At 40.6% G+C, this 14,653-nt stretch overlaps 1 protein-coding gene across 1 annotated transcript in view; it reads right to left on the reverse strand.

Moving 5' to 3' along the window:
• Positions 1 to 14,653, reverse strand: part of DDB1 (damage specific DNA binding protein 1) — a 114,675-nt gene that overhangs the window by 68,728 nt on the left and 31,294 nt on the right. Inside the window, exons 6-15 of the mRNA XM_053720453.1 lie at positions 11,509 to 11,667; positions 11,268 to 11,351; positions 9,866 to 9,982; positions 9,680 to 9,782; positions 9,407 to 9,482; positions 9,203 to 9,311; positions 8,897 to 9,075; positions 8,634 to 8,797; positions 8,363 to 8,470; positions 7,386 to 7,593 (exon numbers count right to left, since the gene is read on the reverse strand). Coding sequence (XP_053576428.1) covers positions 7,386 to 7,593; positions 8,363 to 8,470; positions 8,634 to 8,797; positions 8,897 to 9,075; positions 9,203 to 9,311; positions 9,407 to 9,482; positions 9,680 to 9,782; positions 9,866 to 9,982; positions 11,268 to 11,351; positions 11,509 to 11,667 — 1,307 coding nt within the window. The remainder of the gene's footprint in view (positions 1 to 7,385; positions 7,594 to 8,362; positions 8,471 to 8,633; positions 8,798 to 8,896; positions 9,076 to 9,202; positions 9,312 to 9,406; positions 9,483 to 9,679; positions 9,783 to 9,865; positions 9,983 to 11,267; positions 11,352 to 11,508; positions 11,668 to 14,653) is intronic.

Consider the following 14,653-nt stretch of genomic DNA (forward strand, 5'->3'; position numbering starts at 1 on the left):
TTTTTTCTCTTGGTATTCTTAGTTTAAACTAAACATAGGTAGGCTCATATGCTAATTTCTAAGCCTTTGAGGGCTGCCTCTTATCACATGCTTTTTAAATCTCTTTTCAACACAAAGAGACAGAAAGTACACGTGGGCTATATAGATAACACTGTGTTCAGGCACAGAAAGTTATTTTAAGATCTAGCACAATACAATGCTAAATTTAAGACAATAGATAATAAACAGTCACAGTCATGTGATCAGGGGGCTGGAAGAAGGTTCCTAGATACAAGGTAATCACAAAGGTAAAAAGTACATTAATATAACTGTGTTGGTTATGCAAAACTGGGGAATGAGTAATAAAGGGATTATCTATCTTTTAAAACAATAACAATTCTATGGTTGACTGTCCCTTTAAAGGTAATATCAGATCACGTTATCACTTTGTGTACACAGACTTGCTTCCGTATCTTATATTTGTCTGGAACACCAAAGCTCAATACATAGTGAGAACAATGGACAATTATTTTATTACTTAACTATCCTGCACCCCACTGAGAGTGTAACTTCTTCTGCTGGCTGTGTTTACTTAGGCTTGTCAATAGCATATACTCCGGTATCAAAACTTTCAGTTTAGGTGGCTATAACACAGGCTAAATCAGCTATTTCAAATACTGAAATAGGAGTAAAGGAGCTACTTGTAACCAATTTAATACACTCTATCAGGAAAAAAGGATCATTGGGAATAATTTAAAGGGGAGATTTTTTTTGGGGTGAACTGGCCCTTTAACAGCTTTGCTGGGGTGCTCTTTGCCTCCTCCTGCTGGCCAGGAGTTGAATATCCCACTAGTAATTGGAATGACGATGTGGACTCTCCACGTCATAGGAAAGAAACAACAATATTACCTTTCTGATTACAGTACAGTAAGTACTATGTATACAAAAGTAATAATGATATAAAACTACCTTTAGGTTACATGTATAAGCTGTATTGTGACATAAATATTATGTAACTGACATAAGAAATAGTGGTTTACACTTGGTTCCATCCCCTCTCCAAAATTTTCCATTTTACAGATGCAAATATTACAAAATCCAAACTATTTTGAAATCCAAACTATTTTCGGTGCCAAGCAGTTTGGACAAAGGGTTTTCTACCTGTACTACATTTGCCAAAAATAAAAATAATTCTCAATTGCTTTTATGACAAAATATGCTATGCAATTTGAAGGATTTGTCTCTATGGCAAGGTATTAGTGCAAAATGTGCAAATCAGAGACTTAAGTAGCAAAGATTTCTCTGCAGCGTATTTGTACTCCCTCTACAGGATGATAGTGATGTGATTTTTAACATGTTTAAATAGTGTTTGTGCACAATATGTAATGATCCTTTTTTATACCCATTTTAATAATAGTAATAATAAAAAAAACATAATTTATGCTTACCTGATAAATTCCTTTCTTCTGTTGTGTGATCAGTCCACGGGTCATCATTACTTCTGGGATATAACTCCTCCCCAACAGGAAATGCAAGAGGATTCACCCAGCAGAGCTGCATATAGCTCCTCCCCTCTACGTCAGTCCCAGTCATTCGACCAAGAATCAACGAGAAAGGAGTAACCAAGGGTGAAGTGGTGACTGGAGTATAATTTAAAAGATATTTACCTGCCTTAAAACAGGGCGGGCCGTGGACTGATCACACAACAGAAGAAAGGAATTTATCAGGTAAGCATAAATTATGTTTTCTTCTGTTATGTGTGATCAGTCCACGGGTCATCATTACTTCTGGGATACCAATACCAAAGCAAAAGTACACGGATGACGGGAGGGATAGGCAGGCTCATTATATAGAAGGAACCACTGCCTGAAGAACCTTTCTCCCAAAAATAGCCTCCGAAGAAGCAAAAGTGTCAAATTTGTAAAATTTGGAAAAAGTATGAAGCGAAGACCAAGTTGCAGCCTTGCAAATCTGTTCAACAGAGGCCTCATTCTTAAAGGCCCAAGTGGAAGCCACAGCTCTAGTGGAGTGAGCTGTAATTCTTTCAGGAGGCTGCTGACCAGCAGTCTCATAGGCTAAACGTATTATGCTACGAAGCCAAAAAGAGAGAGAGGTAGCAGAAGCTTTTTGACCTCTCCTCTGTCCAGAATAAACGACAAACAGGGAAGAAGTTTGGCGAAAATCTTTAGTTGCCTGCAAGTAGAACTTGAGGGCACGAACTACATCCAGATTGTGTAGAAGACGTTCCTTCTTTGAAGAAGGATTTGGACACAAGGATGGAACAACAATCTCTTGATTGATATTCCTGTTAGTGACCACCTTAGGTAAGAACCCAGGTTTAGTACGCAGAACTACCTTGTCTGAGTGAAAAATCAGATAAGGAGAATCACAATGTAAGGCTGATAACTCAGAGACTCTTCGAGCCGAGGAAATAGCCATTAAAAACAGAACTTTCCAAGATAACAATTTTATATCAATGGAATGAAGGGGTTCAAATGGAACACCCTGTAAAACGTTAAGAACTAAGTTTAAACTCCATGGCGGAGCAACAGCTTTAAACACAGGCTTGATCCTAGCTAAAGCCTGACAAAAAGCCTGGACGTCTGGATTTTCTGACAGACGCCTGTGTAACAAGATGGACAGAGCTGAAATCTGTCCCTTTAATGAACTAGCTGATAAACCCTTTTCTAATCCTTCTTGTAGAAAAGACAATATCCTAGAGATCCTAACCTTACTCCAGGAGTAATGTTTGGATTCGCACCAGTATAGGTATTTACGCCATATTTTATGGTAAATCTTTCTGGTAACAGGCTTCCTAGCCTGTATCAGGGTATCAATAACCGACTCAGAAAAACCACGTTTTGATAAAATCAAACGTTCAATTTCCAAGCAGTCAGCTTCAGAGAAGTTAGATTTTGATGTTTGAATGGACCCTGTATCAGAAGGTCCTGTCTTAGAGGTAGAGACCAAGGCGGACAGGATGACATGTCCACTAGATCTGCATACCAAGTCCTGCGTGGCCATGCAGGCGCTATTAGAATCACTGATGCTCTCTCCTGCTTGATTTTGGCAATCAATCGAGGAAGCAGCGGAAAGGGTGGAAACACATAAGCCATCCCGAAGTTCCAAGGTGCTGTCAAAGCATCTATCAGAACCGCTCCCGGATCCCTGGATCTGGACCCGTAGCGAGGAAGTTTGGCGTTCTGGCGAGACGCCATGAGATCTATCTCTGGTTTGCCCCAACGTCGAAGTATTTGGGCAAAGACCTCCGGATGAAGTTCCCACTCCCCCGGATGAAAAGTCTGGCGACTCAAGAAATCCGCCTCCCAGTTCTCCACTCCCGGGATGTGGATTGCTGACAGGTGGCAAGAGTGAGACTCTGCCCAGCGAATTATCTTTGATACTTCCACCATTGCTAGGGAGCTTCTTGTCCCTCCCTGATGGTTGATGTAAGCTACAGTCGTGATGTTGTCCGACTGAAACCTGATGAACCCCCGAGTTGTTAATTGGGGCCAAGCTAGAAGGGCATTGAGAACTGCCCTCAATTCCAGAATGTTTATTGGAAGGAGACTCTCCTCCTGATTCCATAGTCCCTGAGCCTTCAGAGAATTCCAGACAGCGCCCCAACCTAGTAGGCTGGCGTCTGTTGTTACAATTGTCCAGTCTGGCCTGCTGAATGGCATCCCCCTGGACAGGTGTGGCCGATGAAACCACCATAGAAGAGAATTTCTGGTCTCTTGATTCAGATTCAGAGTAGGGGACAAATCTGAGTAATCCCCATTCCACTGACTTAGCATGCATAATTGCAGAGGTCTGAGGTGTAGGCGTGCAAAAGGTACTATGTCCATTGCCGCTACCATTAAGCCGATCACCTCCATGCATTGAGCTACTGACGGGTGTTGAATGGAATGAAGGACACGGCATGCATTTTGAAGCTTTGTTAACCTGTCCTCTGTCAGGTAAATCTTCATTTCTACAGAATCTATAAGAGTCCCCAAGAATGGAACTCTTGTGAGAGGAAAAAGAGAACTCTTCTTTTCGTTCACTTTCCATCCATGCGACCTTAGAAATGCCAGAACTAACTCTGTATGAGACTTGGCAGTTTGAAAGCTTGAAGCTTGTATTAGAATGTCGTCTAGGTATGGAGCTACCGAAATCCCTCGCGGTCTTAGTACCGCCAGAAGGGCACCCAGAACCTTTGTGAAGATTCTTGGAGCCGTAGCCAATCCGAATGGAAGAGCTACAAACTGGTAGTGCCTGTCTAAGAAGGCAAACCTTAGATACCGGTGATGATCTTTGTGGATCGGTATGTGAAGGTAAGCATCCTTTAAATCCACTGTGGTCATGTACTGACCCTCTTGGATCATGGGTAAGATTGTCCGAATAGTTTCCATTTTGAACGATGGAACTCTTAGGAATTTGTTTAGAATCTTTAAATCTAAGATTGGCCTGAAAGTTCCCTCTTTTTTGGGAACCACAAACAGGTTTGAGTAGAACCCTTGTCCTTGTTCCGACCGCGGAACCGGATGGATCACTCCCATTATTAACAGATCTTGTACGCAGCGTAGAAACGCTTCTTTCTTTATCTGGTTTGTTGACAACCTTGACAGATGAAATCTCCCTCTTGGGGGAGATAATTTGAAGTCTAGAAGGTATCCCTGAGATATGATCTCTAGTGCCCAGGGATCCTGAACATCTCTTGCCCAGGCCTGGGCGAAGAGAGAGAGTCTGCCCCCCACTAGATCCGGTCCCGGATCGGGGGCTCTCGGTTCATGCTGTCTTTGGGGCAGCAGCAGGTTTCCTGGCCTGCTTGCTCTTGTTCCAGGACTGGTTAGGCTTCCAGCCTTGCCTGTAACGAGCAACAGCTCCTTCCTGTTTTGGTGCAGTGGAGGTTGATGCTGCTCCTGTTTTAAAGTTCCGAAAGGGACGAAAATTAGACTGCCTAGCCTTAGCTTTGGCTTTGTCTTGAGGTAGGGCGTGGCCCTTACCTCCTGTAATGTCAGCGATAATCTCTTTCAAACCGGGCCCAAATAAAGACTGCCCCTTGAAAGGTATATTAAGTAATTTGGACTTAGAAGTAACATCAGCTGACCAGGATTTTAGCCACAGCGCCCTACGTGCCTGTATGGCGAATCCTGAGTTCTTAGCCGTAAGTTTGGTTAAATGTACTACGGCCTCCGAAATGAAGGAATTAGCTAGTTTAAGGACTCTAAGCCTGTCCGTAATGTCGTCTAGCGTAGATGAACTAAGGTTCTCTTCAAGCGACTCAATCCAAAATGCTGCCGCAGCCGTAATCGGCGCGATACATGCAAGGGGTTGTAATATAAAACCTTGTTGAACAAACATTTTCTTAAGGTAACCCTCTAATTTTTTATCCATTGGATCTGAGAAAGCACAGCTATCCTCCACCGGGATAGTGGTACGCTTAGCTAAAGTAGAAACTGCTCCCTCCACCTTGGGGACCGTTTGCCATAAGTCCCGAGTGGTGGCGTCTATTGGAAACATCTTTCTAAATATTGGAGGGGGTGAGAACGGCACACCGGGTCTATCCCACTCCTTAGTAACAATTTCAGTTAGTCTCTTAGGTATAGGAAAAACGTCAGTACTCGCCGGTACCGCAAAGTATTTATCCAACCTACACAGTTTCTCTGGTATTGCAACGGTGTTACAATCGTTGAGAGCTGCTAAGACCTCCCCTAGTAATACACGGAGGTTCTCCAATTTAAATTTAAAATTTGAAATATCTGAGTCCAATCTGTTTGGATCAGAACCGTCACCCACAGAATGAAGCTCTCCGTCCTCATGCTCTGCGAGCTGTGACGCAGTATCAGACATGGCCCTAGCATTGTCAGCGCACTCTGTTCTCACCCCAGAGTGATCACGCTTGCCTCTTAGTTCTGGTAATTTAGACAAAACTTCAGTCATAACAGTAGCCATATCTTGTAATGTTATCTGTAATGGCCGCCCAGATGTACTAGGCGCCAAAATATCACGCACCTCCCGGGCGGGAGATGCAGGTACTGCCGCGTGAGGCGAGTTAGTCGGCATAACTCTCCCCTCGCTGTTTGGTGAAATTTGTTCACATTGTACAGATTGACTTTTATTTAAAGTAGCATCAATACAGTTAGTACATAAATTTCTATTGGGCTCCACCTTGGCATTGGAACAAATGACACAGATATCTTCCTCTGAGTCAGACATGTTTAACACACTAGCAAAAAACTTACAACTTGGTTATAATCTTTTTTAGCAAAAAACGTACTGTGCCTCAAAGAGGTACTAACGATTAAATGACAGTTGAAATAGTGAACTGAAAAACAGTTATAGCATCAAACTTTAGAACAACAAAACTTTTAGCAAAGGTTTGTTCCCATTAGTAAAATAACAATAATTAAATTTGACATAAAAAATACAAAGCAACGTTTTTATTCACAGTCACTATAAGAATTCTCACAGCTCTGCTGAGAGAATTTACCTCCCTTCAAAGAAGTTTGAAGACCCCTGAGATCTATCAGAGATGAACCGGATCATGCAGGAAATGTAAAAGTAACTGACTGGTATTTTTTGATGCGTAGCAAAGAGCGCCAAAAACGGCCCCTCCCTCTCCCACACAGCAGTGAAGAGAAACGAAACTGTCACAATTAAAGCAAAAAAACTGCCAAGTGGAAAATAATGCCCAAATATTTATTCACACAGTACCTCAGCAATGTAAACGATTCTACATTCCAGCAAAAACGTTTAACATGATAAATAGTTATTAAAAAGGATTAGTGACCTTTAACAGAGTAGTTCCGGTGAAATACCATCCCCAGAATACTGAAGTGTATACATACATGTCATTTTAACGGTATGGCAGGATTTTCTCATCAATTCCATTCAGAAAATAAAAACTGCTACATACCTCAATGCAGATTCATCTGCCCGCTGTCCCCTGATCTGAAGCCTTTACCTCCCTCAGATGGCCGAGAACAGCAATATGATCTTAACTACTCCGGTTAAAATCATAGTAAAAAACTCTGACAGATTCTTCTTCAAACTCTGCCAGAGAAGTAATAACACGCTCCGGTGCTATTTTAAAATAACAAACTTTTGATTGAAGTCATAAAAACTAAGTATAATCACCATAGTCCTCTCACACATCCTATCTAGTCGTTGGGTGCAAGAGAATGACTGGGACTGACGTAGAGGGGAGGAGCTATATGCAGCTCTGCTGGGTGAATCCTCTTGCATTTCCTGTTGGGGAGGAGTTATATCCCAGAAGTAATGATGACCCGTGGACTGATCACACATAACAGAAGAAAAAAGAATTTTTTAAAGAAAAATAAAATATCCTTAAAACAATAGTTTACAGTTGGAAAGAATAACTGGATTATTTACGATTACCACACAGAGTGGATGAGCCTTACCTGTCAGGGTATCCTTCAGAGTTTAGGGGGCACATGTAGTTCACCTCTTTCAGGTTGACGTTAGAGAAGACCAGCTTATGGTTACTGCTGTATATTACAGTTGGCCGATCAGAGCAGGCAAACACATTAGTTGTAGACAGAGATCGGAAAGTTCTGAGCACAGTGGGCTGTGTACCAAGAGTCACTTTTTTCCTGTCACTCAGAACACCTTGGAAAAAGGGACACAGTATTTAGCGTTTCACAAAAACGAATATATATATATATATATATATATATATATATATATATATATATATATATTTTTATTTTTATTTAATTTATTATACCAAGACTGGTCTGAAGAAGGGGAGCTGCGTCCATGAAACGTTACCTAAATAAATGCTAATTGTCACTATAAGTTCAATGAGTGCGGATCTTGCATTCATATTACTTGAGTTTGTTCCTGACCCCCTGACAGCCGTTTTGGACATGGCGTGAGTAAGAATTCTTGAGATTATGTGACTTGTACATATAGATAGTACACACACTTTTGGAACACTTTCTAATTTACTTCTATTACCAAATATACCTCTCCCTCTCTCTTTGTCTATTCTTTGTTAAAACTTAACTCCTCTCCCTGAGAGCGTACTGAGGTAGGCTCAGGAGTGTGCACGTCTTGGGCACTATATACAGAACATTGTTACAAAAACGGCTGCCACATAGTACACACTGCTGAGCCTACCTTTGTATGCACTAATGGAAAGGAGCTAAGCTTCAACAGAGGAGACCAAGAGAAATAGTTTTTTATTACACAAGGTTTTAAAAAAGGTCTGTGTGCATTTAAATTGAACGGGATATTGGCATATCACGTACAATAAATATTACTTTACAAATGAATGATGTAGTAATGTAGTTGTAAAACAAACACTTCCCATTATGAAGTAAATAACCCCAGGGCATGGGCAGTACTACCCAGGGTACAAGTACCAGCATCTTACCAGTTTCTGTGTTGAGGCTAAAGTAAAACAAAGCTCCATCTCCCAATGCACAAAGCAGATAATGACTACTCTCAAATGATGTCATTAGTATGGATCGCGGGATGATTTCTAAGGAATAAAAACACAATCATTTTAACAAGCTATTATATAGAATACAAACATAAAATAGCTCATTCAAGCAGAACATTTAAATTTTATTATTTTGGGACCTTCTCTTCAATTAGATCCACTCCATGCAACCACCCTGGTTCATAAACCCAAACACAATTACCTCCCCCCAGCATTTCCTTGTGCAGGAGCTGGAAGTCCGGCAAGCTAAGGATGCGTGCAGATATATCGGTCCACAAGCCAATAGCACAGAGAGTTGACATGGCATCATTGCCTTTGAGAGGTGTGACATCAAGACAAGCGACTTCATGTTCCATCTCAGTGAAGCTGTGCAGAAAATTAATAGACAATTAAATAGGGTGAACAAACAGAACAAGAAATAAATAAATAAATCAAAAAGGTAAAAAAAATCATATTCTGCATCACCTGATCTGACGCAGCTCCCCAGCCAGGATCTCCAAGTAGTACAAGACCCTGCCCACAGCCAGCAGTACCTGACGGCTGTTACAGGAACAGACGCTGACCTTTCGGCCTTGTGGCTCTTTCCACTCACTCACCAAGCTCTGTGGATCCTGGGAAACCAGTCGCACAGAGGCCGACGTGATCTTATAAAATAAATAGAAGGAAACGTTTAGGGGTCAAGGTCGGATAGTACAGTACAGAGTATATGAAAATGTGATCTAATAGTAAGGCAAGTGTGCTGAGGGAATTCAGTATCACCTTCCATTATACCTGGATGAGCTGCTGATGGGCCACATTGCCACAGAAAAACGTTTGTTGATCATCAACAAAGCCGGCAAGGTCAGTCTCTTCTACTTCTTCCCCAGAAAGGGTCAGAACCCTGTGAGATATTCAAGAGAATAAGCAACCTAAATAAAAGAATTTATCACTACAAAATAGATAAAGTGATGACACAGAATGCACCAAAGACCTGACCTGGTCTGTCCTACAAATGACAAAACCAACGTGTCATCAGTTTCACGATTGACAGCTACTCTAAGAGGCCATAAACCTAAGGTGAAGAAGAAAATGAAATGAGTTTGTTAGAACCAACAGTCTCCGAACACCTCTAAATGATTCCCAGAAATAATAACAAGCGAAGTAGCCCCTGTATAAAGTATAACTCTGTCCACTCCCCACGTCGTTAGTATCGATGCTTTACTTCCCAGGCCAGACCTTTTCTTCAACTGCACTATGTCTTCAAAATACCTTTAATGCCTGGAAGGTCAATGCTGGCATGTTCATGAATCCCAATGCCATTCCTAATAATTCTCAAGGATCCTTCCTTAAAAGCCCCAGAGCAGGTCACCAGCTAAGGAAAATAAAATCACTGTAAGCCATTACTGAAGTCTGATATGGGAGTCACATGGAACAGAAGACGTCAGCAAGTCTAACCTGTCCTTGACCTTGTCTCTCCAGATCAACCACACACATGTCCACGATGGGTCCAAGGTTGGTGAAGGTTTCCATGGTCACAACATAGGAGCCCTGCTCATTACTATCTGCAGTGAGCTAAAGAGCCAGAGAGAGAAAATAGAGATAGGAGAGGGTTTGTGATGAACAAACAGGAGACACAATGTAGAGGTGATGAGACTACCTGTTTATACACAGTCCAACAATCGCATTATTCCTCTTCATTATAAAGTGTAAGAAAAATCACAGACAGCTCTAGAAGTGTATTTCTGTGTTTTAAAATCGTTATTATGTAAGAAATTATTACTGATTAACAAATAATGTGCTATCTAGTACTAACTAGAATGTTTTGAGGATTAAAAAGCAGAGTTGCACAGAGGAATTTTATAACAACATACTTGTCGCCCAATTTAAAGACATAATGTATTTTCAGCCATGCACTTAAAAACATCTATTGTAAAAATGACATGCTCAAATATGTTAGCCAGATAGGGTTAGTGATGCTATATGGGTTTAAACCTTGCAAAGTTTTGTTTAGGAGGTCCAAGGAAATTGTCAGTGCATGGGACTGCTGCTCCTCATTGGTTGTCCGACTGCTTAGTGTTCGGAATTTGCAGTGCTGCAGACTTTAAGTATGGGTTTAACTTCTTTGAGGGGGTTAAACACTTATCTTAGAACAAGTCAGTTTTGTACAGATTGGCTACTTCAAATAAGAAACATGTTGGATGGAGTTTGCCCAATGAAAAGCACTTGCAGCAAATAAGGTGCCAATTTGTTCTAATAACATTCAGATTCTGCTTATATGTTAATCTATTGGAAGAACGCAGTATTTTTGTTTTATTTTATTTTAATTATGAGGCATTTACTGTCCCTTTACGCAAATGTATATTAGTCATAGACATGCCATGAACAGAAAACACATGGCTCTAGGTGATTTTTGTAATACAAATTTGAATATTTACGAGTTCAGGGACATTTATAATTAAGTAATAACTTGCAGTAAAAGATCCAGAAGCTTACTTTTAGTTCAAATAGGTCTTTAAACCTGGCAGAAATTGTTTGAAAATAATATGCATGAAAAAAATAGTTAAATGATAAGGGAAAGGAGTAAGTCAATCAGTAGCAGACCTGATAGACACCCCCCCCCCATGGTAACTCCGTAGTAAGCAATAGTAATAATATACATGCTGCTCTATTTAATGAGGATAGATGGACCTGCAACAATAAATGGCTTTCCTACATTAGGATTGCACACAATCTGCTCATGACTAGTCAATAGACTGGCTACTATTGGTCCCAAGCACTTTATTACTAAAGCTACTGCAGCTGCTAGACCAATGGTAGTTCCGCCCCTGAAGTCAAGGACTCCATAATTAAATATTACCTTCACCAGCTGTGAATCTCCTAGTCGTGAGCCCACAAACACCACACCATTATCTAGGTATGTGAGGCACTCAGCAATGGAAGTCTGAGAAAGACAAAATGTAATAAGATATTGGCTAAGAGCTAACAACTCCAACACATCACACACAGATAATAACATATATGCCTTGTTATAAGGAAGATATATACAGGACTTATAATGGTGTTGTTCTAAAGAGTTGACACATTTGCAATGTTCTCACCTCCCCTAGAAGTTCCACACGCAAGTCCTTCAAAGTCACAGTGCCATCCATCTGCTCTTCCTTCTCCAACAGCAGCATAAAGAGTCGGCCCTCCATGTCTCCCAGCAAGTATCGTGAGCCATTCACATCTACACGGTTATGGCAAACAATGGTGCTTTGCTGAAAATAAAAGATCAGATAGCGCTAATTCTATTTCTCCCTTCTATATATTCCTCACACATATGGGATAGATTTATACATACATATATACGCACAAAAAAAATAAAAAAATAAAAAAAAAACATACATATTGCTCCATCCTATAGCCTTCATGAATGTAATTGTTCAAATACCCTTTAATCCCCTTCTCCTAAGCACTCATGTTCTTGGCCTCCATACATTCCATATAAACATACAAAGCCTCCTTTATAACCGCTGTATACATAAATGGCCATCTGTATACAATTTTAACATACATGCATGCCCCAGATATAAAGTCCTCACACATGTACTTACCCTCGGTCCTTATAATATTCTTGTAGACACGGCCTCTTTAGACACTTGCATATTCATGACGTTTCTCACATGCACCCTTCTCCCATTATGATTCAAGTAATGTTTTTCCTTCATACAAAACTATACATTCCCATATTATTATTATTATCAGTTATTTATAGAGTGCCGACAGGTACCGCAGCGCTAAAGACATGGGTCTAATATGCAAGGTGACAGTTATCGGAGCCAAAGGGATAGAGGGCCCTGCCAAGAGTTTCACTGTTGTAAATCATCTCTCATGAGGGTGATCTACAGAGCAGCTAGGCACGTAGGCTTACATGCTAAGGGGGTTCAGGGAGATAGCTAAAGGAGGAAAGGGACTAAGATAGAAAAATGTTAGTGTAAAATTATATGCATCCCTGAACAGTAGAGTCATAAACCCTTTAAATGCCAACGACGGCTCTGAGCCGTCACAAATTTTCACACTCAGGTGCCAACGACGGCTCTGAGCCGTCGCTAGCACTCCCGTACCTGGATGGAGGTTGGAGGACCCCATCCACTCTTACCCCGACGGTCACGTCATTGCGCAACTTTATTTAAAACTGACAACGGTCAGTTATAGGGAGATAGGGGCATGCTGCTTAGATGCCTGTATCTCAAAATACATTTTATAAAAATAAACTTTTTAAAAAAATAAATATCTGTTTAAGTATTATAGCTAAATGATCACTGTGGTAACCAGCGTTATCGCAGCGATCACCTAGCTGAGAAATGTCACATTTCCTTTTACAATATGGACCAATATTATATTTGTAATCCCATGATTAAATAGGAATGCTATTTAAAAAAAAATAATAATAATATTTTTATAATCAGTCTTTTAGCCTGCGTGGAAGATTAGTAAAACAGCCTCTTTACGCAGCTCTCTCCATCTTTCAAAACTTCTGTATTTTTACTGCAAAGAAGCTTATTTTTTGCAATAAAAATTATATATTTTTTAGCGACAGAATTATAGATAAGTGTCTCAGAGCTGAGGAAGCAGCTGAGTTCTCTATAAACTCAGACTCTGATTCCTTCACTGATGATGCATATGGTATATAAATGAAATATTTCTAGAAAGTACACACCAAGTCGCATCAAATGAGGGGCCACATGTATTGCTAGCACAAAAATAGAAAAATAGAAAATGTAATCAGTGGAATATGGCTCTTTGCTAAAACAACATATATATTTTTTAATGCTAAGTACCATATTGCGTTAATTGTTGTGCACCTCAATTATGTGCTAGAGATACATGTAGCCCCTCATTTGATGCGCCAAAGGGTATACTTTCTACAAATGTGTGCTTTATGTACCATATTTTAATTTTACAAGTGGCTAGCACTGTTTAATTGCAAACATGGCAATCATGAAATAGTCTAAAAAAAAAAATAGCCTTTCAACTTTTATGGGTTCGGTCTGCAGACAGACAGCTGTAGAACCCTGGGAAACTAAGATACATTAAATAAAAATAAAATGTATGCTTACCTGATAAATTACTTTCTTTCCGGACATGGAGAGTCTACAACGTCATTCCAATTACTAGTGGGATATTCACTCCTGGCCAGCAGGAGGCAAAGAGCACCCCAGCAGAGCTGTTAAGTGTCGCTTCCCTTACCCATAACCCCCAGTCATTCAGCCGAAGAGAAATAGAAAAAAGAAGATAACACAAAGGTGTAGAGGTGCCTGAGGTTTAGCAAAAAATACTGTAATCAAGAGGGTGGGGTCGTGGATTCTCCATGTCCGGAAAGAAAGACATTTATCAGGTAAGCATACGTTTTATTTTATTTCCTAAGACATGGAGAGTCCACAACGTCATTCCAATTACTAGTGGGAACCAATACCCAAGCTAGAGTACACGGAATGAACAGGGAGGGAGAACAAGACAAGCAGACCTAAATTGGGGTTTCTCCCAAAAGAGGCCTCAGCCAAGGCAAAAGTATTACATTTGGAAAATTTGGAAAAAGTATGCAGAGAGGACGATGTTGCCGCCTTGCAAATCTGTTCCACATAAGCTTCATTTTTTGAAAGCCCACGAAGAGGAGACAGCCCTAGTGGAATGAGCCATAATTCACGCAGGGGGCTGCTGTCCAGCAGTCTCATATGCAAAACGAATCATACTTCTCAACCAGAGGGAAATAGAAGTAGAGGTGGCCTTCTGAACTTTACACTTTCCTGAGAAACAAAACAAACAAACAAACAGGGCAGAAGACTGGAGAAAATCCATAGTAGCCTCTAGGTAGAATTTTAGAGCACGTACAACATCCAAGTTATGCAACAGATGTTCCTTATGAGAAGGATTAGGACAAAGAGAAGGAACAACAATTTCCTGATTAATATTTCTATCCGAAACAACCTTAGGGAGAAACCCCAATTTAGTACGATGGTCCTCCTTATCAGCACGAAAAATAAGTTAAGGCGAATCACACTGCAGAGCTGAGAGTTAAGAAACTCTGCGAAGAGAAGAAATAGCAATAACAAACAAAACTTCACATCCTCCATTAACAGAGGCAAAGAGAATGACTGGGGTTATGGGTAAGGGAAGTGACACTTAACAGCTCTGCTGGGGTGCTCTTTGCCTCCTCCTGCTGGCCAGGAGTGAATATCCCACTAGTAATTGGAATGACGTTGT

Source organism: Bombina bombina, chromosome 7 (assembly GCF_027579735.1).
Source record: "Bombina bombina isolate aBomBom1 chromosome 7, aBomBom1.pri, whole genome shotgun sequence".
In the NCBI taxonomy this organism is placed as follows: domain Eukaryota; kingdom Metazoa; phylum Chordata; class Amphibia; order Anura; family Bombinatoridae; genus Bombina; species Bombina bombina.